The sequence below is a fragment of the Phyllobates terribilis genome, unplaced genomic scaffold (assembly GCF_046119375.1).
Source record: "Phyllobates terribilis strain yellow unplaced genomic scaffold, ASM4611937v1 Scaffold_4__5_contigs__length_816908805, whole genome shotgun sequence".
NCBI lineage: Eukaryota > Metazoa > Chordata > Amphibia > Anura > Dendrobatidae > Phyllobates > Phyllobates terribilis.
In genome coordinates this window covers 730,741,636-730,767,448 of record NW_027362764.1, presented here as the reverse complement: position 1 = coordinate 730,767,448, position 25,813 = coordinate 730,741,636, and the positions used below count along the sequence as shown (strand labels likewise).

Below are 25,813 nucleotides of genomic sequence, written 5' to 3'. Positions count from 1 at the left end.
AGTAGGAAAAAAATCTGTATTTGAAATTATATGTCCATTTTAATGTAGAAAATTACTTGTTCCTTATTTATTATTGCCAGCAACAATCAAAACTCCAAATCACCAGCTGTCAATATTAAATCAATGAATGTTTTACTCGTCTGCAGATTGAGGAGACAAGCTGCTTTTCAAGCAGAGGCTCCTTTATTGCAGAAACCAATCAATCAGTGAAGTATCAACAGTAATGCAGAGATCCAGAAAGAAAAAAAAAGCTAATTCTTTATCCACACGTATTCCAATAATAAAATCCCATGTATTTCCCCTTAGAATTTGCAGCCCTAGTGCATTTTACCAAGCCTAAGTGACATCAATATAACCAAATTCGGATTTGTCTCTTTTTTCCTAATTTGGTGGTGGCATATTTATCAATACTGTCAAACTTTGGCAAACAATGCAAACTGTAAATCATACCCCATTCCAGCAAGATCATACCCTTTATCAGACAAAGTGCAGAAAGTTTTCAAAACGCAATAAATGTAGTAAAACTTCTAAAGGACAATTTTTGGGAGCAAATTGCCCCAGAATTTTTGTAATTTCTGCCATTGTAAACATAGTGACAAAAAATTACTGCAAAGCTTCCATCTGTGAATACACAATTCTTGACACAATACATTGGACATATATATTTCTAGTTAGTTAAAGGAATCTGTCACTGAGATTTTGTTTCACCATCTGATACCAGCATAACGTAGGCAAGAGTCCCTGATTCGATTCATGTATCAGTTACTGGGCTTCTTACTGTAGGATTGATAAAAACTGACTTTTTCTGCTACAGTTCTGGCATTCCTCTTGGTGAAAACCTCCTGCTATGTAATCTTGTCTTTGTAAGCTCTGGCTTTCTCTGCCACACCATTGTTTGGCAGCTAACTATGCACAATGTAGGGAGAAAGCTGTCAATAAATGATGTGGGTGGAGTTAGCCTGAGCTCATCACCGAGAAGACTAGCAGAGCTGCAGCAGATAAAACAGTGATTTATAGAAACTACTCTAAGAAGCCCAGGAAGGGACTCAGCACTGGAATCAGGATCTATGTTCCTATTATATGCTACTGTCAGACTGGAAAGCATAATGCGGGTGACCGTTTCTCTTTAAAAGAAAAAATATTCCTCTTTGTTTTCTTGCATAAGACAAAACCAATAATCCTCAATTGTATAAATACTGCGATGTATTATGATTTAATATGATATTACATAATATTTAATTGAATGTAATGGACATTAAGATTAAAATAATCATGAAGTCCTTTTAAATGTTATCTGTCACCTTTATGACGAGACCAGACCAGATTGAATTGGTGCCTAAAACTTCTGATTTTACAATAAATCCTAAATCTGGTTTCCGCTTGCACACGATTACTGAAAAATTGCAGGAAATACCAGCTACTCTCTGTAGAATTACAATTTTTATCATCTATCACAGTCCTCTTTGAATTTGTTTTAAAAGATCACTTTACGGAACTCTCCCACAGGCAAGTCATCTCCGAGAAAAGTTCTCATCCTAAATGGGAGCATTGGAAATGGAAAGTTAATGTCCTCAAACAACTGCAGAAGCTGTGACATCAAGTAAAGCTGAGCTGGAGGCATTATGTACCTATGGTTGATCAACACTTTCAAGTAATCATTGCTGCCCAACTGTGGCGTGAGGAAAATGTCAAAAAAGAAAACTTTGAAAAACTTTCAAAGAACTCTGAAACTCTTCACCCATTACATTCCCAACCTCGCCATAGCAGGGTTTATCATTTGGCTCAAGTCTCAATAGTAGTACAGCATGTTGTGCTTGATTTTCCAAAAGAAAAAAAAAGTTATTTTATTATTGTAAATTTCAAAGATATTTAAAGTCCCCCACCACCCCACCCACAGAAGCAGCGCCTCTCTTTATCAGGCTGCTTTTGGAATTGCAGCTTAATACAATTTAGTTAAAGCTAATTTTTAGAGTTCTGAGCATAACAAAGGGCAATATTCATAATTTTTTCCTCCATTTTTCTGGAGTAAAAACTGTTCTACTTCTTTTCTTTATTTGCACATTTTTCATTTTTTTTTGGTTTGCACCTTTTTAAGGTTAAGTTGCTACCGTGATTTTTTGGTGCTGGTTATTTTTGCTGTGCAAAAAAATGCAGTATTTTACAGTTTAAGAAAAACTAATGGGACTTATAGAATACTCATTCCCACTGTGCATTTTTTTATGCTGCATAAACTGAACAGTGGTGCGTGCTATAAATTTGGCTCCCACTCCTAAGAAAAAATACTGACTGGATACTGACCAAGTACTGATATTGGGGCTGTGGCCATAGAATTGCTTTTAGATGTGGAAAATCCACAAGTAAAAAAATGCATATGCATTCTTAGTGCTAATACAAACACATGTAATAAAATTCTGTAAAAGCCAAATACCCGGAAGCATCAAAAACAAAGTAGCTTTGTTTAAAACATGACATAACAAAAAGAGACAAAAACCGCAGGGTCAGAAATAAGATGAGAAAGCAAGTACAAAACACATTAAAAAAAGCAATGAAAAACATGCAAGTAACTTAATTTACCTAATAGGTGCAGAAATTATGCAAAAAATCGCCAACATCAAAAACTCTGAAAATACTAAATGTGGCAATATAACTTTTCTTGGTTTCAACTATTTTAATTCATCATTATGGTCATGGTTTGGTTTTCCAGATATTTTAGTTTTTCATTTGTGACAATTCAAAATGCTACAAAATGTTTTGCACAATTGTACTCTGGTTTCCTAGTAGAGAACAAAACCTATTCTTTTTTTCTTGTGATGTAAAGAATATGCAACATTTTAAAGCTTAATGAGATTTTTGTTCTGTAAAAAAAGGTGCAGAAAAATAAATGAGTCAAAAAATAAATACATTTTTTTAGATCTGCATCAATTCATCAAAAGTTATTTTCCCCTTTTGAAAAATCTGCTGCAAAAGTCAGGAGTGCAAAAAACCAGACAAGACAAAAAAAAATACTTAAACCCCCCCCCCCACCCCAAATGGTCAGTTTGGATTGAAAACTTTTTTAGTATAGATTTTAATAAACCTGTGGAAATGTATTTTATTTCCTCACTAATATCAAGACCTCTATGTATTGCTGTTAACTGATAGTAGGCTGATTGACTTAAAGGGAATCTGTCACCAGGTTTGTTTTAACGAATCTTAGAGTAGAATATGTAGAGGCAGAGACACTGATTAAAGAGATACGTCATGAAGGCTTCATTCACACAAACTGTGTTTGTATTTACATCCATATTTACATCCATAGAAATGAAATCACTTTTTTCTCATGTGTCATCCATATTTTCTCCATTTTGAATCCATGTTGTATCCATTATTTTCATCCATATTTAAAAATTTAAGAAGATATACTAACTGGCCTTTCAGTTATATATTGACTCTTAAAGAGATTGTCCAGCCTTAGGCTAAAGGTCTGCAGTTACTCTATGTGACTGCAGACTTCGGAATCCTCACAATGTGTGCACTGCTCTCTGAGTATTCACAGGTGCCGTTGCCAGGAACGGGAATTCATGTTACCACAAATATATAATTTGCATACTTTCCGTCCACATTCCAATTAGACCTGTCCGGCCTTGCTCTATACATTTGCATTGACCGAGGCCGTGCACGTCTAATCAGCATTAGTGTTGAGCGATACCTTCCGATATCGGGAAATATCGGATCGGATTGGATCGGACCGATACCGAAAAAGTATCGGATTTTGCCGATTCCGATACCGGAAACCAATGCAAGTCAATGGGACAGAAATATCGGAATGAAAATAAACCCTTTCTTTCCTTGTAGGTTAATTCTACATGAAGGAAAACAACTAAGAATAATGTAGAATGTATTGGGGGAGGTGGGGGAGACAATAAAGGCATAGAGGTTTAGCCCAATCAAATGGAATAGCAGGAATTAATATTTTTTTTTAAGACGTTCTGAGTTACGGAAATATTGACTATGTTAAATATTTTTATATTTTGTCAGATATTTATGTTTCACTACTTCCATGCTCTTCACCTTCTTTTTTACTTCTCCCACACTTTCTCCTTCATCATCCTCAGCATCTTTTTCATCCTCTTCTTCTTCACCTTCTTCATCTTCTTCTTCTTCACCTTCTTCGTTTTATTCTTTTTTTTTACATTCTTCATATTCTACTTCTTCATCTTCTTCATATTCTTCTTCTTCATCATATTCTTATTTGTGACAGGCATTCCTGTAGTTGTTATCTATAAAAGGTTGGACATTACACCTTTCGTTCTGCCCGTCACAAAAGATTTACAACAGGATTTGTCCGCGTTCAGTTTGGCCTTCAGCAGCAGGTCTTTTCCAGGGGCACCACGAGGAGGAACGGACTCACCCCCATACACTGCTTAGTCATCTTCTGCTTATAATTTAGATATTATGTTTTGCTCTGATTTTTAGTCTTATGCTTAATGTTCTTCCGCTTTTTGTTCTGCAGCTTCTTGTATTTCTGCTTCTTGGTTTTCTGTCTCTTGTTCTTCTGTATCTTGGTGCTTGTCTTCTCTTCTTTGTCCTCTTGGTCACCTTCTTCAGGGTCATCTTCTTGGTCTTCTTCGGGGTGGTCTTCAGGGTCGTCATCTTCGGGGGTCCTCGTCATCGGGGTCCTCGTCTTCTTCGGGTTGGTCTTCTGGGTCCTCGTCTTCGGGGTCCTCGTCTTCTTTGGGGTGGTCTTCAGGGTCCTCGTCTTCTTCGGGGTGGTCTTCAGGGTCCTCGTCTTCTTCGGGGTGGTCTTCAGGGTCCTCGTCTTCTTCGGGGTGGTCTTCAGGGTCCTCGTCTTCAGGGTCGTTGTCTTCGGGGTCCTCGTCTTCTTAGGGTTGTTCTTCAGGGTCCTCGTCTTCAGAGTCCTCGTCAGGGAGATCCAGAGTGATTACCAAGTACCATTTCAAAAAGCTTGAACTTGGAAATGTAGCAGAAGGTACAAGAAAGCTGAGGAACTACCAAGAAACAGCTGACGGTACTGGAACCCGGATGGGTAGCAGAAGGTACAAGAGCCAATGGAACTGCCGAAGACCAGCTGACGGTACTGGAACTCGGTTACTAAGCAGGAGGTACCTGTGCCAGAAAGCACTACCAAGGACCAGGAGACGTTGGTGGAACTTGGATACCGAGAAGGAGGCACCTAATCCAAAGGCACTGCCGAGAACCAGCTGACGGTACTGGAACCCGGATGGGTAGCAGAAGGTGCCCATGTAAAAAGAAGTTCAAGGCCGCGAGCCGGCCGCAGTTACCAAAACCCACAGTCCTACAGGGGGTGCTTGTCCTATTGGCACTATGGAACCAGCCTTCATTGCCTGATCCCACAGCCCACATAGGAGTCACCTAAACTGCAGGCACCATAGAGTCGGCTAACCCAACCGCAACACGACAGGACAACGCATTGGAGGCAAAGTGACGTTGACACTACCCGGAAACAGCTGGCGTGCTGGAACCAGGCTGGGCAGGAGGGAGTACCCGTGCCAAAGACACTGCCGAGAACCAGCTGATGGTACTGGAACCCAGATGGGTAGCAGAAGGTACAAGAGCCAATGGAACTGCCGAAGACCAGCTGACGGTACTGGAACTCGGTTACTAAGCAGGAGGTACCTGTGCCAGAAAGCACTGCCAAGAACCAGCAGACGTTGGTGGAACTTGGATACCGAGAAGGAGGCACCTAATCCAAAGGCACTGCCGAGAACCATCTGACGGTACTGGAACCCGGATGGGTAGTAGAAGGTACAAGAGCAAATGGAACTACCGAGAACCAGCTGGCGGTGCTGGAACCCAGGGTAAATACTAAAAACAGAGTGGAGCCAGAGGTGTAATTGGAGCAAGTTTTAAATCAGTAGTACAGTGGATGTGGACAAAGCAGGAGAATTTGCCGGACACACAGCAGGGGAACAGCTGACGTTACTGAACCCCAATAACACTGGAGCAAGCGTTGACTGTGCAGACGGCACTTCTGAGCAGCAACTAGCGGTATTGGAGCCCAGGGTAAATACTAAGAACAGAGGAGCCAGAGGTGTATTTGGAGGAGGTTTTAAATCAGTAGTACAGTGGATGTGGACAAAGCAGGAGAAATTGCCGTCCGCACAGCAGGGGAACAGCTGACATTACTGAACCCCAATGACACGGCAGTAAGTGTTGACTGTGCAGAGGGCACTTGCGAGCGCCAACTGGCGGTGTTGGAGCTCAGGGATAATACTGAAAACAGAGGAGCCAGAGGTGTAATTGGAGCAACTTTAAAATCTTTAGTAGTGAGAATGTGGACAGAGCAGGAGAAATTGCCGTCCGCACAGCAGGGGAACAGCTGACGTTACTGAACCCCAATAACATGGCAGCAAGTGTTGACTGTGCAGACGGCACTTCCGAGCGCCAACTGGCAGTGTTGGAGCTCAGGGATAATACTGAAAACAGTGGAGCCAGAGGTGTATTGGGAGGAGGTTTTAAATCAGTAGTACAGTGGATGTGGACAGAGCAGGAGAAAGTGCCGTCCGCACAGCAGGGGAACAGCTGACGTTACTGAACCCCAATGACACGGCAGCAAGTGTTGACTGTGCAGACGGCACTTCCGAGCGCCAACTGGCGGTGTTAGAGCTCAGGGATTACAGTTCAGGTGGTAGAAACATGAACAGAACAGGAGACCTGGATACTTTTGCCAACAATTATTTATTCTGGAAGAGGACTGGCAAATTCATGAGACATCCAGGCCTTGTTCATTTTGAGAAAAGTAAGCCGGTCAACGTTATCGGAGGATAGTCGCATGCGACGGTCTGTTAGTACACCACCTGCGGCACTAAAGACGCGTTCCGATAATACACTAGCAGCAGGGCAAGCTAGCACCTCCAACGCATACTGACTTAGCTCTGGCCATGTATCTAGCTTACAGACCCAAAACTTGAAGGGAGAAGAGCCGTCTGGGAGTACACTAAGAGGGCAAGACATGTAGTCTGTCACCATCTGACGGAAACGTTGCCTCCTGCTGACTGGAGCCGTCTGTGATGGTGTAGACATTTGTGGCGGCGGGGACACAAAACTTTGCCACATTTCGGCCATACTGGTCTTGCCTTGTGCTGAGGCGCTGCTTCTGCTCCCTCTTTGTGCAGAGCTTCCTCCACTGCCTCGACGCACTGAGCTGCTTTGTAAAGCACTAGCAGCACTGCTCTCGGTTGGAATGGAGAACATGATGGAATGCACCAGTGCGTCTTGGTACTCCCGCATTTTACGCTCCCGGTTCAACGGTGTTATGAGGCTTTGTAAGTTGTCCCGATAGCGAGGATCTAGGAGGGTGGACTCCCAATAATCAGCCGTGTTGAGAATGTGGGCGATGCGGCGGTCGCTTCTCAGGCACTGCAGCATGAAATCAACCATGTGCTGCAGACTGCCAACTGGCCAAGAAACGCTGTCCCCTGCTTGAGGCGTGATCTCTGCCTGCTCTGCATCACCCCACCCTCGCTCTAGATACTGACTACTAGAGCATTGTGTACCTCCCTCCTCTGGACAGATGTCTTCCTCATCCATTGACTCCTCCTCATCCTCCTCACAAAGTGTCCCCTGCCTAGGCCTTTGTGAGGAACCACGTTGCGCAGACTGTAGAGAAGCAGATGGCATTTGTGACTCCTCATCCTCCACCTCTTCCAAAACCTCGTCCCTTAGTGCTTGCAGTGTTTTTTCAAGCAGGCAGATAAGGGGGATAGTCATGCTGACTAGTGCATCATCTGCACTCGCCATCCGCGTGGAATAATCGAAGGCACGCAAAACGTGGCAAATGTCCTTCATAGAGGCCCACTCAGTGGTGGTGAAGTGTGAACGGCGCGCACTGCGACTTCTTTGCGCCTGCTGCAGCTGGTACTCCATTACTGCTGCCTGCTGCTCACACAACCTCTCCAACATATGTAACGTTGAATTCCACCTGGTGGGTAGGTCACATATGATGCGATGTTCCGGAAGACGTAATCGGCGCTGCAGAGCTGCAATGCGTGATCTTGCATTGCTGGAACGCCGCAAGTGAGCGCACTCTATGCAGACCTTGTGAAGCAGTGCATCAAGATCCGGATAGTCCCTCAAAAAACTCTGCACGACCAAGTTGAGCACATGTGCCAGACATGGGATGTGAGTGAGGTTGCCTAGGCCCAGAGCTGCCACCAGATTTCGGCCATTGTCACACACTACCATGCCTGGCTGGAGATTCGCTGGCACAAACCACACGTCGCTCTGCTGCTTGATGGCATTCCAGAGCTCCTGCGCTGTGTGGCTTCGATTCCCCAAAGAAATTAATTTTAATACGGCCTGTTGACGTTTGGCCACGGCTGTGCTCATATTGGTCACCATAACAGGTAACCGTTCACGGGTCGATGTGGAGGTAGACCGTGACGGCTCCTGCAGCGCTGATTCAGAGGAACTGGAGTATGAGGAGGAGTCAATGTGTACAGACTGGATTCCTGCAATCCTTGGAGTTGGCAGAACATGTACAGAGCCACTCTCAAGATCTGTACCCGGCTCCACAACATTTACCCAATGGGCAGTGAGGAAAAGGTATCCCTGTCCATGCTTACTGGTCCACGCATCGGTGGTCAGGTGGACCTTGCTACTGACGGCGTTTTGTAGCGCATGTTTAATTTTTCCCTCCACATGATGTTGCAGGGCAGGGACGGCTTGCCTGCTGAAATAAAAGCGGGACTGCCAATGCCATAAAGTTACGGAATGTGTCAGTCTCCACCAGCCTGAATGATAGCATTTCAAGGGCCAGTAGTTTAGCAATGCCAGCATTCAGAGCCTGTGCTCGGGGGTGGTTTGCCGAGTATGGGCGCCTTTTCTCCCATGCCTGTGCTAACGATGGCTGTAGACTGGCCTGGGAGTGTGAGGATGACTGGGAAAGTGGTGCTGTGGGTGGAATTACACTGTGTCTCTGTACAACAGTGCCAGAGATTCTTCCATGGCGATCCTGTGAGGAAGCCGAACCAGCTGTGTGTGAGCTGAAGGAAGAGGCTACAACACGAGCTGAAGAGGTGGTAGGTGGCGCTGTAGGTTGGCCTTGGTCTTCAGTGTGTTTTTGTAACTCCACCACGTGCTTGGTCCGTACATGTTTCCACATATTTGTGGTATTGAGGTTGCTGACACTTTTCCCTCTTTTCACCTTCTGATTACACAGCTTGCATTTGACAAAGCAAATGTCATCTGCAACTGTGTCAAAAAAGGACCAGGCACTGCAAGTCTTGGGAGCGCCCGCTTTGGATTTTGGAAGAGCCATGCTCCTAATGGGTGCAGAAGTGGAGGCTACAGGCCACCAAGTCTGCCCCCTCCCTCTCCCTCCTTTTTGGGCTGTTCGGGGAATCTCTTCCTCAGAGCTGCTCCCACCACCTTCCTGTCCCTCACGCCATGATGGGTCAAGTACCTCATCATCTACACCACCCTCTTCAAACAACTGCTTCTCCTGGGTAGTCTCGACAGCACAGTACGCACCAGAATGTGGCACCTGAGTCTCATCATCAGATGCGTACTGAGGTGTGCTGCTGACCATAGGCACTGGCCCACCCGCCTCTTCAGATTCAGAGAAACAAAACGGTTGCGCATCACTGCATACTACCTCTTCTTCAAATTCTCGAATTCTGCTTGGCTGGCCCCCTCTTTCCAAGCCAAGAGATTCAGAGAACAGAAGTAGAGATGGCTCCTGTCCAGGGCTCTCTGACTGCCTGGGCAATTTGGCAGGTGGTGAAGAGACAGATGGGTGCTCTTCAGTGCTCAGGACCTGAGAGGATCTGGAACTAATTGAAGTCGATGCGTTAGCTGCCATCCATCCGACAACGGCTTCAATTTGGTCCTCCCGCAGCAGTGGGGTACGGCTAGCTCCTACAAAGCTGCGCATAAAGGACTGTTCCCTGGTAAAACTGGGGGATGCTGAGTCACTGGTGCCCGCAGCAGGCACAGAATCCCCACGTCCTCTCCCTGCAGGCACAGAATCCTCACGTCCTCTCCCTGCAGAAACTCCACGCCCACGCCCACGACCACATGCCTTACTCCCTGCCTTCTTCATCTTGGTAGACTGATAAAGATAGGCAGAAAAGTACTAAGGGCTTAGTGTACTTATTCCTGAACAGCTGCTAACAGGTATAAGAAACACTAATTTTATAAAGTGTGGACTAGACTTTAATATGAGCTAATGTGGCCTACACAACTGTAAAGTGGAGTGTTTGGTGAACTTTATTTAGGTTTTTTTTGTCACAAAAAGACACTGGATGTGCCTAAAGATGTAATAACGATAGTATCACAAACTTTTTGTAGCTATTACAATGTAGGAAGGTAACCTACAATGCAATAGATGAGGCTGCAAAAAATAGGCTAATACTAATCTGGCTGGGGCTGCAGGGCCCAATGCTGCAGAAAGGCTCCTCTAACTACTCCTATATAGTGTGTTTGGAACCAATTTAGCTGAATACGGATGGAACCACCACACTAATAGGAGAAATCAGGAAAAATTATGAATTGGCAAAAAAGGACAATGTATGAGGCAGTGACACACACTGAGTGCACTACAACCAGACGTGGTTGAAGCACACACTACAGGGTGAGCTGCACTCACACACCAGACCTTGCAGACAGCGGTGAACAGTACAGATGCAGAGCACTGTGCACTAGCGCTGCAAGACCAAAAAAATGTCTCTATCTGCTCCTATATAGTGTGTTTGGAACAAATTTAGCTGAATACGGATGGAACCACCACACTAATAGGAGATATCAGGAAAAAATTATGAATTGGCAAAAAAGGACAATGTATGAGGCAGTGACACACACTGAGTGCACTATAACCAGACGTGGCTGAAGCACACACTACAGGGTGAGCTGCACTCACACACAGAGACCTTGCAGAAAGCGGTGAACAGCACAGAGAACTGTGCACTAGCACTGCAAGACACAGCGATTTATAAAGTAGCTTGGGTAAAGCAGAATAGACCAAATAGGTAGCTAAAACTGTCCCTCAGAACAACAGCATACTATCCCTAACTGAATTCACAGCAGAGTGAGCTCAAAATGGCGGCGGCGGCTTTTATAGTGCATTATGACATCATTTCAGCAGCCAATCACAGCCATGCCATTAGTTAAGATGCCTACATGCTTAACAGGATGTGCCCACACTTCTTAGGATCCTCATTGGCTGAATAAAATGAAAATGGCTCATTGCATTATGGGAACTTCCGATTCCGGTATACGATATTGAAAAAGTATCGGAATTAAGTATCGGAATTCCGCTACCGCGAATATCGGCCGATACCCGATATTTCAGTATCGGAATGCTCAACACTAGTCAGCATGTGACTGAATGTATGCAAATCACAGAATTGTGGTCACACACCTGCTGCTCCTGGCACCAGAAAATCCTCACAGTGTGCAGTGTGTGCACTGTGGGGATTTACAATTCTGCAGTCACTCCAAGTGACTGCAGACTTGTACCCTAAGACTGGACAACACCTTTAATAATCAGTAAAAAACAGATGAAACACTAAAGTACAAAGTCTGTCTTCCGTGTTCCATCCATAAATGACAGATCCCTTAGACTTTAATAGCCTTATCTGATCAGCCAAACAGATGAGAAGATGACTTGCTCTGAGTCTCACAAACCAAAGACACTGACCTATTTTTAAAATGAATGGGTACATGCAGGCTTGGACTGGCCCATCGGAAAACAGGAGAATCCTCCGGTGGGCCACCACCCTCTTATATGAGCAAAACTTGGCACAATATACTTAAATAACTATGTACAGACAGAGGCAGCATCTTATTCATTTAACAATCTAGCCAGTTCATTGCTATAGAAATTTGTGAATGAGAATAATGTCACATTTGCACGTAGCTAAACATTGTGTCCCTGAAGTTGATGTTACTGGTCGGCCCTTGGTACCCCAGTCTGGCTTCCTGTGCATGTGTCAGTGAAAATCTATGGGTCCCTATGGTGTGCATTTAAAAAAAGGACAGCACAGAGACTTGTACAATGCATGCGTAAATGTAGCCTAAGATGGTTAAAAATGACTCCCGTTATGTAAGTTTTCAACTACTCAATCTAAATTTTGTTATTCACTGACAGTAGAAGAGAGCTTGAAATTGGGAAGCATTGAAAACAAGATGCAGATTTTTAATTATTCTTCTGCTTACAAAAAATTGGAAAAACTAATTATAGAATTGAATTGACTCCTTTTAAAACTAAATTTAAGCTGAAGGAGAGATGCTTATATAGGAACGCAATTGGCTAATTATACGTTTTATTGTGCGTCCTACTGAACATTTAGTCAGCACCAGTTTTATTTTATTTTTCATAGGACTAATCTTCATTAAAAAAATCTTACAATTTTCATACTGGCCACTATTCCTAGATTTGAAATCCTATTTCCTCTTGGACACGGCGACATTATACAATTCAATAAGTTGCATTAAATTATTTACTGAGCATGTTCTCCTCAGGGCAAAAGTCATTGTTAAGGAAGAGGGAGGAGATGAGCTGTGACTTCACCTTTTGTAAGTGGTGGATCATGTGTTATCTACTTTATCTAAAGGTGTTATTTAAAATTGTAACCCTGCCTGTGATGATAATGAGACTGCTGCAAAGTCATCTATACAGAACAGGAAGTATAAGTATTTTAAAAGGTTTGCTGGTCAGTGTGAAAATTGTAATATTTATGATTTTCTTTTAAATAGTGATGTGGAAAATGTAAAACAAAAATTATCATTTTGTTTAAATACTTTTAATATAAAGACCTAATTTAAAAAATAGGTCATTTTTAGATGACACATTGTTATTAACTTTGAGCTATACTTAACAATTGGGTTCCTAAGATAACTTTATGTTTAAATATCGTTTGACCTTGTCTTTTAGGAAAAACAAAAAAAACAAAATGAGCATAGACCCTACAGTGAGTAACTAAGTACAAAGTAATAATACATGTAAATAACATCCATGGGAAGCTATACAGATGAAATTCTTAGCACAGAAATGGGGGCCATGACCACTGTTTGTGCATAGCACAAGAGATTACAGCAAAAGCTAAGCTAATAGTAAGCTGAACTAAGTATTTCATCTGTACAGCTTCCCATTGATGGGTGTCTAAATCGGACCATGTCCTGCTCCGCCCTTAGTCACATTGAATTTGTTTGATGTATGGTAAGGTTTAACCCTTTCGCAACCTTGGGTTTTGTCGTTTTTGCTTTTTCGTTTTTTGCTCCCCTTGTTTCCAGAGCCACATTTTGGACAATATGGCCGTGTGAGGGCTTATTTTTTGCGGGACAAGTTGTACTTTTCAACGCCATTACTAGTTTTACCATATCTTGTACGGAAAAATGGGAAAAAAATTCCAAGTGCGGTAAAATTGCAAAAAAAGTGCAATAACACAGTTGTTTTTTTTTTTTTTTTTTTTACCACGTTCATTGAATGCTAAAACTGACCTGCCATTCTTATTCTCCAAGTCATTATGAGTTCGTAGACACCAAACATGTATAGGTTCTTTTATATTTAAGTGGTGAAAAAAAATTCCAAAATTTGGTAAAAACAAATAAAAAAAAAATAGCGCCATTTTCCGAGACCTGTAGCGTCTCCATTTTTCGTGATCTGGGGCTGGGTGAGGGCTTATTTTTTGTGCGCAGGGCTGACGTTTTTATTGATAACATTTGGGGTAGATCCAATGTTTTGATCTCCCGTTATTGCATTTTATTGCTATGTTGCGGCGACCAAAAAATGTAATTCTGGCGTTTAGAATTTTTTTCTCGTTACACCGTTTACCGATCAGAGTAATTCTTTTTTTATATTGATAGATAGGGCAATTCTGAACGCAGTGATACCAAATTTGTCTATGTAGGGTTTTTTTTTATATTTTATTTTGAATGAGGCGAAAGGGGGGTGATTTAAACTTTTATATATATATATATATTTTTTTTTATATTTTTAAAAACTTTTTTTTTCACTTACTGCATGCTTCAATAGTCTATATAGGAGACTAGAAGCAGCAGTTGTCTGATCGGCTCTGCTACATACAGGGGACCAGCAGATCCCCTGCATGCAGCAGAAATGGTCATGTGCTATGAGCGCCGACCACTAGGTGGTGCTCATAGCGACCAGATCATGACAACAGGCGTCTGCTGCAGACCCTGGGTTGTCATGCCCACCCATCAGTGACCCGCGATCATGTGACGGGGTCGCCGATGGGCGGGGCTTATGACACGCAACCTTGAAGCGCGCGTTAAATGCCGCTGTCGGAGATTGACAGCGGCATTTAACATGTTAACAGCCGCGGGCGGATCGCGATTCCACCTGCGGCTGTTGCGGGCACATGTCAGCTGTAAGAATCAGCTGACATGTGCTCGGTTCAGTGAGGGCTCAGCGCAGCAGCCCTCACTGAACGGGGGCTACGCAAATATGTGTACTAATACGGCATGGGCTGTAAAGGGGTTAAATACCAGAGACAGGTTAGGACTGTCCCGATGTGTACAGCTTGTCATGATGGAATGGCTTTTATTTTTTTTTTATCCAAATAGTATTGACTAAGTGCACTATGTTATTTTCATATACTATTACTATTTACTTGCTGTAGGGTATGTGCTCATTTTGTTTTGTTTTTTTCTTTGGTTTTGTCTGTGAAATGGCCACAGTGTGAACGTGCTATTACATCTTGCATGTATACCAGCATATAGTTCAGCTCATTTCTTTGCTTTTTATCTTAGTCTTTTAGGGAATAATGTGGTTTGTTGTTATGATGAGTAAAAGAGTGTTGGGGGACACAGGAAAAATTATTGGAGATGATAATGGTAATACAAAGGAAAGAGGAAAAAAAAAATGAATATGCAGGAAGAACTGAGGATTATGTATCGGAAGGGTCTGTATCACAATCTTTGCACTACGATCTATAATGAGGACAGGCTCTGGCCTGGAGATTACTTGTGAGAGGGTTGTAAAAACTAAGGCATTCATGAATGGCAGGAACAGGTTCTGGCCCAGGGATTTCAAGGGGTATTGGGTAGTGAAATGTATGGAGACAACAGGATGCAGACTGCCATGACATTGTCAGCATTTTTAAATATATTTCCTGAGCAATGCAAAATCAGCAAATAGACAAGCAAAAAAATGGCGGTGGAGGAACTAGAGGACAAATGGATTAACCAGGCGGTGAAGTTGGGCAAGGATTGTTGTAAGGTTTGGGTATTATGTGCACACATCGATTCACTGTCTTCAGCTATTTTGCCATTTTCTTTATTTTCTTAAAATTAAGATTGCCTGTTTCATATATATGTACAATCCAATCAAAGACCCAAAGAGTCTTTACATATTCGTCAGCCTTTGATACAATAGTGACCTCAAAAACACCAGTATAAGACAACCCCATTTGGAGGTAACTTTGAATCTAATCACTTTCTACTGGGGTTTGATTTACAAAGAAATTATTAGACTGTAGAGGAGCAGACACAGTTAGACGAGGGTCTAATGAGCTATATGGATATATGACAGAGATAGAAGAGGGACCCATGAGCTAGAAGAATATATGACACAGATAGAAGAGGGCCCCATGATCTCGAAGAATATATGACACAAATAAAAGAGAGCCCCATGAGCTAGAAGAATATATGATACAAATAGAAGAGGACCCCATGAGCTAGAAGAATATATGACACAGATAGAAGAGGGCTCCATGAGCTAGAAGAATATATGACACAGATAGAAGAGGACCCCATGATCTCGAAGAATATATGACACAGATAGAAGAAGACCCCATGAGTTAGAAGAATATATGACATAGATAGAAGAGGACCCCATGAGCTAGAAGAATATATGACATTGATAGAAGAGGGCCCCATGATCTCGAAGAATATATGACACAGATAGAAGAGGGCCCCATGAGCTAGAAGAATATATGACATAGATAGAAGAGGGCCCCATGAGCTAGAAGAATATATGACAGATAGAATAGAGCTCCATGAGCTAGAAGAATATATGACACAGATAGAAGAGAGCCCCATGAGCTAGAAGAATATATGACACAGATAGAAGAGGGCCCCATGAGCTAGAAGAATATATGACACAGATAGAAAAGGGTCCCATGGGCTAGAAGAATATATGGACTCTTTGCTGTCCAATAGCTCAATTAAATGGACAATTCCACCTATTTTGTAGGTGCTAGTGGCCCCCTTTCCTCTTGGGCTCCTGTAAGGTTGCACTAATGATATGTCCTAAGGTAGATTCTCCAAACAAAGAAAAACATAGCTATGACCCAGTATTAGTCCAATCAGGGCCATTTCTAATATATTCATACTGAATCAATAACATGGCGATCAACCTTAGCCTACATATTACTCCATATTAATCTAAAATAATCATTCTTATAATGTAGCCAAATAGCATCCAAGCCTTACCTGTTATACCACTTCAGGGAATTCTCCATCCCCTTGAGTGAAACAATTGTGCTTCAGCTGAGAATGTTAAAACCTCCAGTTTAGATGGATCAGGTTGGTAATTATGTTAATGTGCTTAGTTATGTTTTACAGTTTCATTGGGAAAAGCAGTTATGAAGCACAGTGCTGCCTATTAACGCGTCTTCTCTCACTTTGTGCTTTATCTGCAGCTGAATGCGGCGCATCTGCAACAAATAATGAAGGAATTCTGCTGTCTCCGAATTACCCACTGAACTATGAAAATAATCATGAATGTATTTACAGCATTCAAGTTCAAGCAGGAAAAGGAATCAATATTTCAGCCAGGACATTTCATTTAGCACAAGGAGATGTACTAAAAGTAGGTTATTTTTCTGATTATTAAATATTAGAGCTCTAAAAACATTTTAACCCCATAAGGATGTAAAATTGTTTGCACAATCTGATGTACAGTACAGACCAAAAGTTTGGACACACCTTCTCATTTAAAGATTTTCTGTATTTTCATGACTATGAAAATTGTACATTCACACTGAAGGCATCAAAACTATGAATTAACACATGTGGAATTATATACTTAACAAAAAAGTGTGAAACAACTGAAAATATGTCTTAGATTCTAGGTTCTTCAAAGTAGCCACCTTTTGCTTTGATGACTGCTTTGCACACTCTTGGCATTCTCTTGATGAGATTCAAGAGGTAGTCACCGGAAATGGTTTTCACTTCACAGGTGTGCCCTGTCAGGATTAATAAGTGGGATTTCTTGCCTTATAAATGGGGTTGGGACCATCAGTTGTGTTGTGCAGAAGTCTGGTGGATACACAGCTGATAGTCCTACTGAATAGACTGATAGAATTTGTATTATGGCAAGAAAAAAGCAGCTAAGTAAAGAAAAACGAGTGGCCATCATTACTTTAAGAAATGAAGGTCAGTCAGTGCGAAAAATTGGGAAAACTTTGAAAGTGTCCCCAAGTGCAGTTGCAATAACCATCAAGCGCTACAAAGAAACTGTCTCATATGAGGACCGCCCCAGGAAAGGAAGACCAAGAGTCACCTCTGCTTCTGAGGATAAGTTTATCCGAGACACCAGCCTCAGAAATCGCAGGCTAACAGCAGCTCAGATTAGAGACCAGGTCAATGCCACACAGAGTTCTAGCAGCAGACACACCTCTTCAACAACTGTTAAGAGGAGACTTTGTGCAGCAGACCTTCATGGTAAAATATCTGCTAGGAAACCACTGCTAAGGACAGGCAACAAGCAGAAGAGACTTGTTTGGGCTAAAGAACACAAGGAATGGACATTAGACCAGTGGAAATCTGTGCTTTGGTCTGATGAGTCCAAATTTGAGATCTTAGGTTCCAACCACCGTGTCTTTGGGCGACCCAGAAAAGGTGAACGGATGTACTCTACATGCCTGGTTCCCACCGTGAAGCATGAAAGAGGAGGCGTGATGGTGTGGGGGTGCTTTGCTGGTGACACTGTTGGGGATTTATTCAAAATTGAAGGCATACTGAACCAGCATGGCTACCACAGCATCTTGCAGCGGCATGCTATTCCATCCGGTTTGCGTTTAGTTGGACCATCATTTATTTTTCAACAGGACAATGACCCCAAACACACCTCCAGGCTGTGTAAGGGCTATTTGACCAAGAAGGAGAGTGATGGGGTGCTACGCCAGATGACCTGGCCTCCACAGTCACCAGACCTGAACCCAATCCAGATGGTTTGGGGTGAGCTGGACCGCAGAGTGAAGGCAAAAGGGCCAACAAGTGCTAAGCATCTCTGGGAACTCCTTCAAGATTGTTGGAAGACCATTTCCGGTGACTACCTCTTGAAGCTCATCAAGAGAATGCCAAGAGTGTGCAAAGCATTCATCAAAGCAAAAGGTGGCTACTTTGAAGAACCTTGAATACAAGACATATTTTCAGTTGGTTCACACTTTTTTGTTAAGTATATAATTCCACATGTGTTAATTCATAGTTTTGATGCCTTCAGTGTGAATGTACAATTTTCATAGTCATGAAAATACAGAAAAATCTTTAAATGAGAAGGTGTGTCCAAACTTTTGGTCTGTACTGTACATATTTTTTAAATAAATGAAAAATAAATAAACGTGGCACCTTAATTATAAAGGTATTCTCACCTAGAAGCAATGGTTGGTGTGGGGTAAGGGACAGGAAAACAAAACATTTTCAGTGGGTTAAAAAAATGCTTAAACCTATGAGAAACAACCTCCATGTGGACCACTGCATTTATATTCATAATGCCACAGAATATCTTGTATGGAGCACTAATAGCTGTTGTGTGTATAAGAAGATATTTTAGGAGGCCCCAAAAAATCAGTACTCAAAATACATGAGGACAAACAAATTCCTTCATTACAAAAATCTGTGATATACTCTGAAACCCTGTGCATTTCAAATATGCAGATATACAGTTAGGTTCATATATATTTGGACAGAGACAACATTTTTCTAATTTTGGTTCTAGACATTACCACAATGAATTTTAAACAAAACAATTCAGATGCAGTTGAAGTTCAGACTTTCAGCTTTCATTTGAGGGTATCCACATTAAGATTGGATGAAGGGTTTAGGAGTTTCAGCTCCTTAACATGTGCCACCCTGTTTTTAAAGGGACCAAAAGTAATTGGACAATTGACTCCAAGGCTATTTCATGGACAGGTGTGGGCAATCCCTCCGTTATGTTATTCTCAATTAAACAGACAAAAGGCCTGGAGTTGATTTGAGGTGTGGTGCTTGCATTTGGAAGGTTTTGCTGTGAAGTAAACATGCGGTCAAAGGAGCTCTCCATGCAGGTGAAACAAGCCATCCTTAAGCTGCAAAAAACAGAAAAAACCCATCCGAGAAATTGCTACAATATTAGGAGTGGCAAAATCTACAGTTTGGTACATCCTGAGAAAGAAAGAAAGCACTGGTGAACTCATCAATGCAAAAAGACCTGGGCGCCCACGGAAGACAACAGTGGTGGATGATCGCAGAATAATCTCCATTGTGAAGAGAAACCCCTTCCCAACAGCCAACCAAGTGAACAACACTCTCTAGGAGGTAGGCGTATCAATATCCAAATCTACCATAAAGAGAAGACTGCATGAAAGTAAATACAGACGGTTCACTGGACGGTGCAAGCCACTCATAAGCATCAAGAATTAAAAGGCTAGACTGGACTTTGCTAAAAAACATCTAAAAAAGCCAGCACAGTTCTGGAAGAACATTCTTTGGACAGATGAAACCAAGATCAACCTCTACCAGAATGATGGAAAGAGAAAAGTATGGCAAAGGCGTGGTACAGCTCATGATCCAAAGCATACCACATCATCTGTAAAACACGGCAGAGGCAGTGTGATGGTTTGGGCATGCATGGCTGCCAGTGGCACTGGGTCACTAGTGTTTATTGATGATGTCACACAGGACAGAAGCAGCCGAGCGAATTCTGATGTATTCAGAGCCATACTGTGTGCTCAGTTCCAGCCAAATGCAGCCAAACTGATTGGTCGTTGTTTCATACTGCATATGGACAATGACCCAAAACATAAACCAAAGCAACCCAGGAGTTTATTAAAGAAAAGAAGTGTAATATTCTTGAATGGCCAAGTCAGTCACCTGATCTCAACCCAACTGAGCATGCATTTCACTTGTTAAAGACAAAACTTCAGACAGAAAGGCCCACAAACAAACAGTAACTGAAAACCACCACAGTGAAGGCCTAGCAGAGCATCAAAAAGGAGGAAACACAGCGTCTGGTGATGTCCATGAGTTCAAGACTTCAGGCAGTCATTGCTAACAAAGGGTTTTCAACCAAGTACTAGAAATGAACATTTTATTTTCAATTATTTAATCTGTCCATTTACTTTTGGTCTCTTTAAAAACAGGGTGGCACATGTTAAGAAGCTGAAACTCCTAAACCCTTCATCCAATTTTAATGTGGATACCCTCAAATGAAAGCTAAAAGTCTGAACTTCAACTGCATCTGAATTTTTTTGTATAAAATTCATTGTGGTAATGTCTAGAACCAAAATTAGAAAAATGTTGTCTCTCTCCAAATATATATGGACCTAACTGTATATTTAAAAAAAAATTGATGGATACTGGGAGAAAAGGTTGCTGGGCAGCTTTTCTCTGGATTGTCTATACCTAGCTTAGCTGGATCAAAAGCTCTTCCTCTACACAAGTAGTAAAAGACCTGTCAATCAATTTACATTTGGCAGAGAAAAGCCCGCGGGAGCTACCCAGCAGACTCTTCTCATCCCTATCAGGACCCTTCTCCTTGTAGAGGTACCACACACACCAGAGCCCTGGTGTCAGTTGAAACAAAGGTTCTTTTGATAAAATAACAAGAAACTAATATTTTAAAAAGCCAAAATTATAGGAGACATATAGTAGTAGTGGGGCCCAATTATGGATTTTCCATAAAGGCCAAAGATCTTCAATTTATGGGACTACTTATGAAAAGATGATGGTAGCAAACAGCAGTAGCTCTATGAACAGCATTATTTCATTCAAGGGCAATCCCTATTACATTACTAGGCAATATGGTTAATCATTGGAGTAGTAGGACGTTTTGTGGAGCATGTGGGCTGTGTTTTTCAATAGCAGCACATACCCCCAACAGGTCATGATTCTTCAAGTGATGTACTTATTGTCAGTGACAAAGAAAAAACTATAGGAGTTTTCTCTACAGTATATCATTAAATCAAGACTTCTAGAAGGTTCTTGGGGACTAAATTTAAAGGGATTGTCAGGTCTAAAATTAAAAGTCCCCAGCACTAGCACTGTGCTCTGTGGAGATTTGCCGATTTCTGAGCCAGGACCAACAGGTCCGTATGCATTATGCATACTCCCTGCTAAAGTCCGACTAGTGGGCGTGGTCGCGCTCCATACAATTGCATTCAATGAAGCCATGCCCACTGGACGGCCGGGTCACTAGATGGGGAATGGCCTTGCTTAATACAAGTGTATGGAGCTACGCCATGCCCACTAGATGGGTTCTGCCCTGGAGTATACATAACACATACATCACTGCCGTATCTGGCTCAGACACCGGCAAAGCATCGCAGCGCACATTGCATGCGATGGAGGGATTCAGAAGTCTGCAGTCACGCAGAGTGACTGCAGACTTATCAATTTAGACCGGACAACCTCTTTCAGGACTCTTGATTTAGGTTCTCAAATTTGTTGAAATTTGTAAGTAAATACAAAAATCTTTGTACTATGGCATTGGATGATGAATTGACCAGTTTGGATTTATATGGAGTATCTTCAGTGTGCTTGAATGTTATGTTTAATACTTTCTATGTGCATGATTTGCGACTGTTTGACAGCTACCTGTATAATACATGTGAGTTATGCCTAACAAACAGGCATTCCTTACATTGTATTAAAACTGTCAAACAGTCGCAAATCATGCATACGGAGTGACTCTAACATAACATTCGAGCACGCTGAAGATACTCGGTGGTTGCACGCCGAAGATACTCGGAAACCACCTGCGCATGCTCGTAAATCTCGAGTAACGAGCATGCTCGCTCGTCACTAATGGAGATACATATGAGTCTAATAATGTGGTACTAAGACCCTTGGTGTCTATGGATGCTTTATTCTACTTTCACTCAGAGGTTCTTCTGATATTCATATGTCTTTCTCTACCTTTCCCCTTGTCTCAAGATATCCTAAGATGATTGAGGTGATATAAATCGTTTTTAAGTAAAACAAAAAAATTTGTGTTACTCACAATACCCAACAAAATAAAGCTAATGTTTATATTTTTAAAAGCTAGTAATCTCTGGATATCCTAAACCAAGAAGAAAGTTATCATCATCAACACTGAGCTATTTATCAAAACTCTGCCCTGGCAACTAGACCACCATGATGGACATTGCTTCTCCAACTCTGGCCGGCAAATTTCAAAGAGTATAACGCTCAGTGTTCTAAAGAGAATCACTTGCAACTTTCATCATACAAAACTATTACAATTTGAGAGTTTTGCCCTGTAGAGAAGGAACTATAATATTTTTAACTATATTTCTTTAAGAAAATAATTTTCCTAATGGAATCATCTACATTTTATCCTACAAATCTTCAAACCTTCAGGCAATATTTTAGTGCAGTCAAACAGATATTAGATGTCATTTTAGACATATACCGTGTAATTAATTTTCCCAGATGATGGATCAGAAACACTTATTCTCCACTGAATAATTCTCGTTATGGTTTAGTAAAAATGCATTCACAAAACCATGTGCTGCTTCACTAGTTTCTCAAGAACAGTTGTCTTCAACTTCGGCCCCATTCCAAGTTCATTTCAAAAGTAATTTATCTTGTGCGGCTTTCCATTGTTCTGCTGTCATGCCCCAAGGCAAAATGATCATTGGAATTTATTCAAAGTGCTAAGACTTTATTTACAAATTGAACTACAAATGTACAAAAAAAGAGTTCTTATGTTATATTATAAAGGTGTCTCCAATGTTTAAGTTGAATGATTCTTAAAGAAGTACTCCCATCAAAGTTTTAATCCTCTTAAAATATTGCAGTCTTCATATTGTATAGCACTGTGTACATACAATTACTCATTTTGCCTTTCTACCCAGCTAATTCTTCTATTTTCCCTGCTCTATGTAGAAACAGGAAGTCTCTTGTTTCCCAATGAATCATTCCCCTCTTTAACTCCTGACCCAGCTGCTCCCTTTTCCCAAAAATTCAGCTAGTCAATTTTTAATCACGTAATGTCATAGACCTAATAGAAAACAGACAAATTATCAAGGTGGAAGGGCAAAATGAGCAATTGTAAGTACACAGTGCTATATAATATGATGACTGCAATATATTAAAAGGATAAACCTTTTCATGGGAGGAGTGCTTCTTAAAATGAAATGTACTCCTTCGTACATTTTTTTTATTTTTAATTTGCTTCCTAGATGTAAATTTAAACAACTTTCTAATTAGTCTTCTTTAAAAATATTCTGCTATTTTACTGATGCTCTATCTGCTCTCCCCTCCCTTCTATCAGTGTTAGAGATAGCAGCAAGGAGATAGAAGGAAATGTATGCAGATTTCCACTGGGAGAAACAATGACTGTAGAAAAGAGAAAATCACATGATGAGGAAATAAATGGAGGATAGAAATTAGGTTAATTTATGAGCTGATAAAAACAGCAGCACCTGGGATACAAAGAGCTCACATCCAGCCTATATTACAGGAAGAGACACTCCCATAAGAAAAGCATCGGATAACTGAATCAGACTGAAAACTGCTTATCAGGAATCTGAGAATGAAAAAAGTAATTAAGAGTGCAGACTGAAACGCAGTGCAATTTCATTAACTAAAGGTGACCACTAACAAATGTAAAATACATATTTTCAGTGTCAAAGGTTTACATAGCCTTTATGTCCCAGTTGTAAATGACTTCTTGGTCCATTCTTTTGGCATTGCCTTCTGCATGGATTGTTGATAGGGTACAATAGGGACTTGATATACGCTAACTTTGTGCATTTCGCACAAAAATCGAAATGCGTTACACAGAGCGTTATGCAAAAAATGTACCACAGCATTTGAATGGGAGTCTCTTGTTTTTGGAAAAGATTCTGGTTTTGTTAAAATCTCTAGTTATAATTCAAGTTTGAATGAATCTGACATTGACACACACCCTAGGTAGCTCTAGAGAGACCGTTTCTGCACTCTCTATTAAGCAGCTTTGATACAGCCCCTTTTGAAAGGGTCCTTCTGCAAGTTGCTTTTGAGTTATCTAAAAATGAGGAAATTTGCAAATAGTCTCTTCAGAGAGAAAGAGAACTGAAACTCTAGTGCCAACTATTGGAAGTAGCAATCCTAAAAGACAATCTTGACCCTTTAATGAGCCTTGCCATATGACTTAGGATAAAAGCCAAGACCAGAAACTCAATTTGCAGACACTGTGTTTTAGGATACTGCCCATCGTCAGTGCAAAGTGTGAGTTCTGGTTGGGCTGGGTGAGAGGCGTCAGACCGGTATCTAAGAAGTAACGTTTCTCCTTGCGGAGAGCGACATGCTAAGCATGTCAAGGTGAGGAGACTTTTCGAGCCGCAATGCTCCTCTGGGAAATATGCAAATTGTCTCGCTCTTCAAAGAGGAAGAGGATTAGAACTCTAGTGCCAACTATTGGAAGTAACAATCCTAAAAGTCAATGTTGACCCTTTAACAAGCCTTGTCACATGACCTGGTATAAGAGTCAAGACCAGAAACTCAATTTGCAGACACTGTGTTTCGGGGTACTGCCCCTCGTCATTGAAAAGTGTGAGGTAAAAATGAGGGGTGCTGTAGCATCCCTGGCGGCGTGCTTGCATGGTGCACCACCTCCCACCATGCAAGACCGCAATCTTACCTGTCAGTCCATGCTGCACTCTTTGCTCCAGTACCTGCTGTGTCCATGTCTCTTGTCTGATTGCTTAGGGCGTCGGCGCGGCTTTCTGCTTGTTTCTTATAGCTACTGTGTGCACAGTCCTAATGCGTCCCCAGCCTATTGCTGTGAGTCACTGGATACTTAAACCCCCTCCACCCAGTAAGAGGGGCCTGAGCAACACTTTCACTCAGTTTGTCTTTTGCAACTGAGTTGCCAGGTCCTGTCCTGTATCTAGTCTGTTCTGCCACCCTGGGGGCTGAGTACCCAGGGCTGCTACATGTTTCTCTGACTTCTAGTCTGTTTCTGCCACCCTGGGGGCTGAGTTCCCAGGCTCATTCCTGTATCTTTTTCCTGGTTCAGATCCTGTCTGAACAGTGTCCTAGTCCATTACTTGTTTGCCTCTATGTCTGCATCTTCCCTCTTGCCTACAGTATCTGAACCTGCACCTAACACCAACTCGTTGTTTGTGTACTTCTGTTTGTGAGTCTTGTGTCCACTCGCTACTTCATTGTAGGTACCTTATGTGTATCTGGTTCTGCTCATTCTGTTTCCCTCCCTCTGTATCTAGCTCTTATGTTCCAGCTATCTTCTTGTGTTTTCCGGACTGTTCCATGTGAACAGAGCCCTGTCCTATCTACCGCATCTGCGGGTTTTACTTTGCTCTGCTTGCTCACCGCAACTGCAGTTTTGCTCTGCTTTACTTGTTTGCCACATCTGCGGTTTTGCTCTGCTTTGCTTGTTCACCGCATCTGCGGGTTTTGCTCTGCTTTGCTTGCCTACCGCATCTGCTGGTTTTGCTCTACTTTGCTTGTTCACCGCATCTGCAGTTTATGCTCTGCTCTGCTAGTCTACCGCATGTGTGGTTTTGCTCTGCTTTGCTTGTTCACCGCATCTGCGGTTCTTGCTCTGCTTTGCTAGTTCACCGCATCTGCTGTTTTGCTCTGCTTTGCTTGTTCACCGCATCTGCGGGTTTTGCTCTGCTTT

At 41.9% G+C, this 25,813-nt stretch overlaps 1 protein-coding gene across 7 annotated transcripts in view; it reads left to right on the top strand.

The window, feature by feature from the left end:
- Window positions 1-25,813, top strand: part of CSMD3 (CUB and Sushi multiple domains 3) — a 2,085,767-nt gene that overhangs the window by 1,274,973 nt on the left and 784,981 nt on the right. For all 7 annotated transcript variants that reach the window (XM_073679791.1, XM_073679790.1, XM_073679789.1 and 4 more), the window contains one exon: window positions 16,626-16,795. In XM_073679791.1, the coding sequence (XP_073535892.1) occupies window positions 16,626-16,795 (170 nt within the window). The remainder of the gene's footprint in view (window positions 1-16,625; window positions 16,796-25,813) is intronic.